Genomic DNA, 9,362 nt, shown 5'->3' with positions numbered 1-9,362 from the left:
TTTCAACAATGTTGCACCACACACCTTCCAACAATACTCTAAAAATACTGAGTTCTCTGGCTAGTGTCAAGCTGAATTATTCTTCATTGGGTATACTGTAACTTTTTTGAGGATCTAAGGACATATTTATTTTAATTGTTACAAAAAAGTGTTGCTCCTTCACATTAACTTCCTTTCATCCAGTCATTTGTTTTAACTGACTAACAAACCTAGCTAGGATTCCTGAAGTATACTGTAAAATCATTATCCTTTTGCTTCAGCTATACACACTAGGTAATGAGACAGTTCACTGAATATTCTTAGCAGCATATAATACAATTTCATTTTATTTTAAACATACTTTGCATGATATAAAAATATTGATCACAGTGAGATTTAACAATTGTTACTGCTATAAACAGGAATGCAGAAAAATATTTTTATGGAAATAAATTATATAGTCATTATCTTTTTAAAAAAATCACAGGGAAGAAAACCTAAGTTGTTTGGTCATCAAAAATCATGTCCTTAGTAAATTCTTTATAGGAAGAAAGTCCATTTTTTCCTACATTTGCTTTTTTGTGGGTCTCAGGAAGAGCACAAACAAGTCTGTCTCTTATATGCCCATAGTGTCACTGGTGCTCAGGAAGTTCAAAATGTCAGAAGTCTTTTTTTTAAAAAAAGGAAAAATGTACACCAGAATATCAGATGATGGTTTCTTCACTAATTGATAAGTGGTCTTTTCCAATATATGGGGACACACCGACATACTTCTTCACTGTAATAAAATCCAGATTCACAGCGCTTCGTTCGAACTGTACACGGTGGTCTATAACAACTGAAAAAGATGGGAAAAGGAGAATGAGAAAAGCTATAGACATTACTTGATCACTTACATTAGCTTGGCAATGAGAGCACTGCAGAATCTACTTACACATGTAAAAAGATGATAAACTTGCTCAAGTATGCTCAGCAAGAGCTCTACATAGTAGTATGGATTCTAAAAATGGACACAGTGGATGTAATGAGTAGGTCTGAAATTCTTTTAGTATTCTCACAGTATCCTACACCTTTCATATAGCTACTTTTAAATACTTCTGTTATGTTAATGTATGTTTAGGAATTGTGAGTTGGGACTCTAGCATGGTAATCTAGTGGGATGTGTGTTTCTTTAAAGGAACATAACATAAAGACAAAGTGAGCGGTTTTACAAATTTTGCTTTATTGACTTGCATCATTTCACAATTGCCAATGTTAGCAGGACACCAGACATGACTTTGTAGCATCCAACTATGTGACTGCATTTTCATTATTATTATCATGGATATTTTTGCATTACCAATGTGCACTGTATTTCATAATTTCAGCAAGACAAATACAAGACCAAACATAAGACAGAATATGATATTGGATTTATACCCCACCCTCCACTCTCAATCTCAGAGTTTCAGAGCAGTTCACAATCTCCTTTACCTTCCTCCCTGTAAGTTAGGTGGGGCTCAGAGAGCTCTCACAGAAGTTGCCCGTTCAAGGGCACCAGTCTTTCTTCTTTTCACTTTCCTACTCATCAGCACAGGGCTGCTACATTTACTATTAGAAGGAACACTAATTACATTGACCCAGGGCCATTCCAGCAGCTGCAAGTGGAGGAGTGGAGAATCAAACCCAGTTCTCCCAGGTAAGAGTCTGCATACTTAACCACTACACCAAACTTAACCACTTAACCAGTACACCAAACTGGCTCTCCACAGATGTTGAGCCTTGCAGAGAAGACATCACTGAAAGTCTGTTATGCTGTTACAGTAGAAAAATATTATAAGACTGCTTAAACAAACTGCAGAAAAGTCATTATATATTTGGCCATATATGATCTTTCATGTGCCCAGTGGTGGCATGTGTGGGGGTAGGCTGAGCATACAACTTAATTGAAGAAAATAATTCCAACAAATCATAACAAGAAAGATGTGCACCTCTAATAAATCACCACCCATTATTAATTAAGTGCATATTACAGGCAACAGTCCATAAATACTTAACTTACCCAGATGCACATTATAGTATTTCTTTGGTATTGTGTTTCTACTTGCACAGCCTGCTAGTATAAAGTGTGTGTGTGTGTATTGGGGGGGGGGGGGTAGAGGATCCTACAGAGCAGAGGTATTTGCTTGTTTAAAGTTTTCCAGTAAATTTTTCTCAGAAAGCCTTAGTTCTATGATATGGCCCTGAGCTTGTACTAAACACACACATATTTTCGTTCATGCAGTGTTTCTATGACATCAGTGAGAGCAATGTGCATGTTTAGAATTGAATGGGTGTGTACTTTCAGAGCTTATATGCATGACAACTTGAAAAGGATGAAAAGAAAACAGTAATTTATAGAACATCAGTCCAGAAAGTAATCAAATATTTCATTAGCCAGCATGCTTACAATATAAATATTTTGCATCAGTGGATAGTTTGTTTCTACAAGGATTGCAGAACAACAGCAATAAACAAATACATCATACCCTGATAATTTCTTGTGGCTGCTTTTGAAACAGGGTTGACCTCATATAACCTCTCAGTAATAATGCCAAATAGCCTCTGGTGTGTGATATAGACAAAGTAATACTTTTTGGCTTTTTCAAACACTGGCAGTGAATCAAGAGCAAAAAATACATGCTTCAAGTTTCAACAGAGTAATATTTTCAATTTCTATTTAAATTTGTCTCTGTTTTTATAAAACATAGTGATACTATAGTGACATCCCTCCTCATCCATTTACAGACAACACATTTCAAGCATGAATGTGCAAAAAATGTATGGAGAAAGAGAGAGAAGAAAAGAGCCTGGGTAAAAAGGAGGATTTCCAGTATTTTTGAAATTTGGGTGGTCTAATGTGGTTTAAATGCATGTGCCTGAACAAAATAAAAGTTACTCCCTCCCCAAACTGGGATTATATCAAAATTTAGAATCCTGGTGTGTGTGAGTGAGTGTGAGAGAGAAATGAATGCCATTTTGCCAGGCATCTATATTTGGACATCATGCTATGAGACTGACCCAAGCCCAGAAAGCTTCAACAGCACTCTGTGTGATGAGGGGAGGAACAAGGCAATTTCCCAAGAATAACAACAAGCAAGCCTGTCATGGACAAATCTTTGTTTGATGTAACTCTGGCATGCAGTCACTGTGTCTGTTATAACCTCCAAGTCATAGCAATAACAGAAGGCAGGACACCAAATGACTTGATAAATTAAAAGAGCTCACTCCTTAAGTATAACGAAAAAATGAACTGCCAAGGTACAGAGTAGTTTTGTTTATTTACATCCTGCTTTTTTCATAAATAGTGATTGAATTTCAGGACCACCAGACACACATTTACAATGAGATTGCCTCACGTGAAGTGCACTACCTACTTTTGAAAGGGATAGGTCACATATTTCATGTTTGTACACAGAATATATCATGCTGTTTTCCACAGCAGAGAACTGAATTCAGTAAGTCATGTGGAGTATTCCAAGATTTCCCTCTACTGTACTTCCTACAAGCAGAAAAAGGCACACATCCTAGGAAGGAAACGACACACCATGCACATGTGAACAGACTGCTCCTCTTTATAAAAGGACCAAGGGTAAAGAGTCTTTCATTGTGACTGTTCTTTTGCAATAAACAAAACAGGAGTTAAAAGCATTAAGGGTTGAAACTGCTTTTCTTAAACAGACGTTTCTAAGGTCTAATACTGAAAACAGTGATAGATAATGTAATAAGATGGGACTTGTAAGTTATTATTAGCATGTGGTTTCCCAAGGCTGCTGGTGATGGAAAATGCTGGATGTGTGACATAACACACGCAGGAAATTTTTTTTAAAATCTGGAGATTATATTCTACAAAACAACATTAGCAATCCATATTTTCAACAGGATTATGGTAACGTAATACGTTAATATGTTATTAGAGTACGTGTCTATGAGGAAATTAGTGTACAATGGGGAAGATACAGAAATTTACAATCCTCATGGCCAGCCTGCTAAATCTTGTGTAAAGTTCTCTGTATGACTTGTCAAGTAGCTCATCTCAACCATATGTTTTGTACAGTTCTAAGTCTAAAATTACATAATGCCTGTTAGACACAAAACTGTCAGGCACAGACATCATCCTGGAGCATACATTAAAATCCAGGCTGAGAGGAAAAAAAATAATAAATTAATTGTTCAGCTATGAATATTCATTCTGCAGTTTCTTTCTATGAAATACTTTCATAGCATCCAATATAATACTTTTTGTAAAAGGTTTAACATACTACCTTCATCTGAGCTTCAGACAAACTATTATAATTATAATTTTAAAATAAATTTTCAGTGTATAGTTGTTGGTGCTGTTGTTTTTAATTAGGATACTTTACATGTTTTTCAGTGGCAGCTCCACAATTATGGAACAACCTCCTCAGGGATGTGTGTGTGCCCTCTCACTATTTCTGAGGAAGCTGAAGACAGCTTTATTCACAATAGCATTTGATTACTTGATTAGTTCTTTAGTCTACTAGCAGTTTTAACTCTTTAGCTAGTGGTTTTTATGTATTTTGTTGTGTTATGTTATTATTTACATTGTAAACTAACAAGTTCCTGTGAGGTAGACAGGCAGCTAATAAATGTTGTAAATAAGTAAATAAAACAGGTGATATCTATATGTGAATGAATCAACAAATTCTCTGCTCTGTGGGTCCTATCCAAACTTATTACAGTGGCAATGCCCACCCTACAAAGTTTTAAGGTTTTAGGTGCCACAAAAAAAGATTTCATTGGTCTGGGAATTTGGTTAATTTCAGGGCTCTCATTTTCTATGCGTGTTTAAATTAAGGTTGCCAGTTCCAGCTTGGGAATTTCTTGGCTCTTTGGGGGTGGAGTCTGGGGAAGATGGATTTTGTGGAAGTGGGGGACCTCAGGGACGGTATGGTGTCATAAGAGTATAATTTCATAAATCCAAAGTTGCCACTTTCTCCAGGAGAACTGATCACTGTTGTCTGAAAACCTGTTCTAATTTCAAGAGATCTCCAGACTGGAGGTTGGCTGCCCTGGTTTAAATGTTTTTTTCTCTCCTGCTGAACTATTTTCACCATGTCTTCCTTTTTGTCATTTTATTATTTCTGTTTTAGATTCATTTAATTTTAATATTTTATTCCTATTTTTTTAGGAGTTTACTTTTTGTAAACTGCTTCAACAAGCATTTATAGAATGCAGTAAACAAAACATCTTAAATAATAAATAATAACAATCCAACTACCTTATGGGATTTTCCAGTCTCCTCAGATCACCTTGAACACATTGCTTTTCAACTGTGAGGAGTGGGCCCACTAGCTGAGTGCAATTTGTTATTCAAATTAAAGCTCTGGGGGATTACGGGGCAACCTTCCAACACCGTAGTCCAAGTCTCTCCAAGGTCAGTGAAATGGGAACGAGCCCTTGCAGGAAAGTCTTGGAATTAAGATAGGAGATAAGCAGTTTTGCTACTGAGAATATTCTACTGGAAATGAAACTTCCAAGAGAGTGGACAGCAGAAAAAATCATATTAAATAAGAACTATTGTGTGAGGTAAGTTTAGGAAGTTATTGTTGATCTGTTTTCCTGGTTTCAAGATTTATTTTGAGCTATGAATTGTATAACAATAAAGTCAGAAATTTCCTGATCCCACATGCAGAGATTGCACACAGTAGTATATTTATTCATTTACTAGGAGTAAGGCCTGTTAAGAAAAATACAACAGGCTCCAGAAGGAGGCTCTGCGTGAATGCCTCCCAACCCTTGCTGTCTTCCCACCCACCCAAATGAAGGCATTCGCTCCTCACCACCTTAAGGAGAGCTGATGATATCTGGAAAACAGTTGTAATTCTGAGTGATCTCCAGCCTTCACCTAGAAATTGGCAACAGTGGTTCCCCAGGGTGAAATGGAATTGTACCTGAGGTCCCATCTCTCCTGAAGCGCTACCCTCTCCAGGCTCCACCCCTTAAATCTCCAGGAATTTCCTAACCTGGAGTTGGCAACCCTGCAGCCTTTACAAAGGAAAAAGGCAGACTTTCTTCACAGTGTGTGTGTGGGGGAAACCAAAGCAGCTTACATCATTCTCCACATTCTTCTTCCATTTTTTGATCTGAATAGCAACCCTGTGAGGTTTCCCTATCTCCTTCTCAGGCAACCATCCTGGGGCGAGGGGTGAGTACTTCTGGGTGAATGCCACTCCCCTTTGTTGTCTTCTCACCCACCCAAGTGAAGGCATTCACTCTCCCGCCCACCTTAAGGAAAGCTGATGTCTGTGATCTGGAGAGCAGTTCTGAGTGATTGCCAGCCTTGACCTGGAAATTGGCAACAATGGTTCCCTGGGAGGAAATGGCTGGTAGCATCAAGGTGCCCAGAGCGTGCTGCCAGGCCTAGTGTAGCCAAGCTCCAGATGGAAATGATTAGAACAACTGGGACCGGTGTATATAGAAAGAGCTGCAAAAAACACTGGAAGCAATAATACTATCACACTGTAAGTGTGTAAATGCATTCTTTTTTAGCTCAAAATAAAATAAGACAAGGGAACACATATTGCTTGAAAACTCCCACAAAGTCACTGCATCAGTCTCACTGGCAATTGCCTCTTCAAAATAAACTGTAGACATGAGTGGAGTCTTTTGGTGTTCCGTTTGTGATTTAGGCGGAGAGAATAAGGAACCACTTATTAAAGGAATCCTCACAGTTTTGCTTTTCAAGTTCTTCAGCCTTTTCTCCTGACGTTATACGGAGCCACAGTACTTTTTTACATAACACGGATCAACGCATGCTCTCAACATCTTCTATTGGCTCTTCCCCATCCTTGAGAAAATCACTGCTTTGGAGGGTGGACTGTATGCCATTATGTTCACCTGAGGGCTCCCTCTTTGCTGACCAACAGCCTGTGTAGCCTAGCAACAGCCTTTGGCTAGCACTTTCCAAGGTGACAAGAAACACTCTCAGCAGGGCCAGGCTTTTCTGGCTGTTTCTGTGGCCTTTGGAAGCTGAGTGTGCTGAGAGGCTTTTTGTGAGGCCACAGTAGCTCTGCAGCCCTTTCTGAGGCCAGATGACAGAGATGACACAGAGAAGGGATGGAAATGTGGCTGTCTTTGAGCGAAGACTGTTTCTGGCAGTTTGTTCAACATTCCTGGGCCTGAGTAGGTGGGGGAGAGCAGAGTCACCCAATGTGAGGTCAAAGGGGGTGACAGTCGTGTGATGGGCCAATCGTTTGTTCCAGAAATATTAGCCAGTGGCCATCGTCAATTTGGCCATGACAATAACAGAATTATTACGATAGATTTGTTCACACAGCAGCAGCATCATAAATCATAATTAAGTTAAATCCAGCGAAGACAGAGGTTCTCCATGTGGGTCGTGGCACTCTGGGGAAGGAAATATCTCTCCCGGCCTTTGACGGGGCGCCGCTGAAGATGGCGCAGCGGGTAAAGAGCCTGGGCGTCTTACTGGAGCCTTCATTATCAATGGAGGCCCAGATAACAGCCACTGCCAAATCAGCATTTTTCCACCTGAGGCGGGCGAGGCAGTTGGCCCCTTTCCTAGAGCGTCAGGACCTAGCAATGGTGATCCACGCGATGGTCACCTCAAGACTGGACTACTGTAATGCTCTCTACATGGGGCTGCCTCTGTACCGGACCCGGGAGCTGCAGCTAGTGCAAAACGCGGCGGCCAGGCTGTTACTTGGTGGGAGCATATACAGCCGGGGCTGCGCGGACTGCACTGGCTGCCAATCGTATACCGGATCCAGTACAAAGTGCTGGTCATAACCTTTAAAGCCCTATATGGCCAAGGACCGACCTACCTGAGGGACCGTCTCTCCCCATATGAGCCCCAGAGAGCACTGAGGTCAGTGGGGAAAAGCAGACTGAATACCCCTGGGCCAAAAGAAGTCAAACTTCAAAGCACCTGCACTCGGGCCTTTTCCGTTGCGGCCCCACAACTCTGGAACAAACTCCCAAAGGAGGTGCGGGCCCTGCGGAACTTAGACCAGTTCCGCAGGGCCTGCAAGACCGCCCTCTTCAAACAGGCGTTCACCAATAACTGAATTAATGCTTACCGCCAGACTAATAACGGTTACCACCAGTGTTGATTTAGGAATGTTTTAATTATTGATTGATTTTAATATGAATTTTAATGTGAATTTAATGTTTTTAATACTGTATTGTTTATTTGAAATGCTGTTAGCCGCCCTGAGCCTGCTTCGGCGGGGGAGGGTGGGATATAAATAAAATTTTACATTACATTACATAATTCTCTTGCGGGGTGGCCAAATGAAACTTTCCCATAAGTTTAGGGGTACATTCCATGCATTCCAGAAACCATTGGCTGATCACAGCCTCCCTTTGGCTGACTCACCTTCACCTGTCTACTCTGGCCCTTGAATGTTGAACAAACTGCCAAAAGTAGTCTTACCTCAGAGAGACACACATCTCCCACTCTTCTGTCCTCTCTCTGTCAACTGGCCTCAGAAAGGTCTGCTGCTGAATTGCAGCCTCACAAAAGGTGTCATGGCCGCCACCAGCATCAGATTTCTGCCACCCTATTAACGCCCACACAGACGGCCCACCAATACAAGCAGCCTCTAAAAGCTGCCAAAATAAGCCAGGGAGCTGTCCCACATTTCCTGTCTGTCTTGCCTCTTTCCTGTCACTCCTTGTCTCCCTCCTCCCCTCAGCCTCATCCCAGGATGACTGGCTGAGGAGATAGGATTGCCAACTCCAGGTTGGGAAATTCCTGGAGATTTGAGGGGTGGATCCTGAAGAGGGTTGAGTGTGAGGAAAGGTGGGGCCACCCTCCAGGCCAGCCATTTCCTCCTGGGGAACCACTGTTGCCAATGTCAAGGTGAGGGCTGGAGATCACTCAGAATTACAGCTGCTCTCCAGATGGCAGAGATCAGCTCTTCTTGAGGTGGGGGGAGTGAATGCCTTCACTTGGGTGGGTAGGAAGACAGCAAGGCTGGGGGGTCACTCACCCAGAGCCTCTTTCTAGAGCCCATTATGTTTTTCTTCACAATAGACCTTATTCCTATTACCATATATAAATAACCCTCCTGTCCCTTATCAAGTCATCCCTGCATAGGGTTGCCAGCCTTTAGGCAGGAGTGGGGGATCCTCTGATTTGGCAGGCTCCAATCCACTGCCAGCCAGTTGGCTGACAGGGGAAGTCCTGCTCCCACCACAATGTCCTCAGTATGATGACATCATGCAGAAGTGATGTCATCACTCTGGAACCCCTGTATTACAATGCTCTAGCATTTTATGTAAAACCATAGTTTCCCCCCAAATGCCAGAGCATCACCATGTGGTGCCCCTGGACTGCTGATGTCACTTTTGCTTGATGTCATCATGTAAGGGACATC

General features: G+C 41.3%; 1 protein-coding gene across 2 annotated transcripts in view; it reads right to left on the bottom strand.

Annotated features, from left to right (window-relative positions):
• Positions 1-308: 308 nt before the first annotated feature.
• Positions 309-9,362, bottom strand: part of VEGFC (vascular endothelial growth factor C) — a 71,046-nt gene continuing 61,992 nt past the window's right edge. For both annotated transcript variants that reach the window (XM_060246500.1, XM_060246501.1), the window contains exon 7: positions 309-817. In XM_060246500.1, coding sequence (XP_060102483.1) covers positions 703-817 — 115 coding nt within the window. In that variant the 3' untranslated portion in view covers positions 309-702. The remainder of the gene's footprint in view (positions 818-9,362) is intronic.

Source organism: Heteronotia binoei, chromosome 9 (assembly GCF_032191835.1).
Source record: "Heteronotia binoei isolate CCM8104 ecotype False Entrance Well chromosome 9, APGP_CSIRO_Hbin_v1, whole genome shotgun sequence".
Lineage (NCBI taxonomy): Eukaryota > Metazoa > Chordata > Lepidosauria > Squamata > Gekkonidae > Heteronotia > Heteronotia binoei.
The sequence above is the reverse complement of the archived record's forward strand: the minus strand, read 5'-3'. Positions and strand labels throughout refer to the sequence as shown.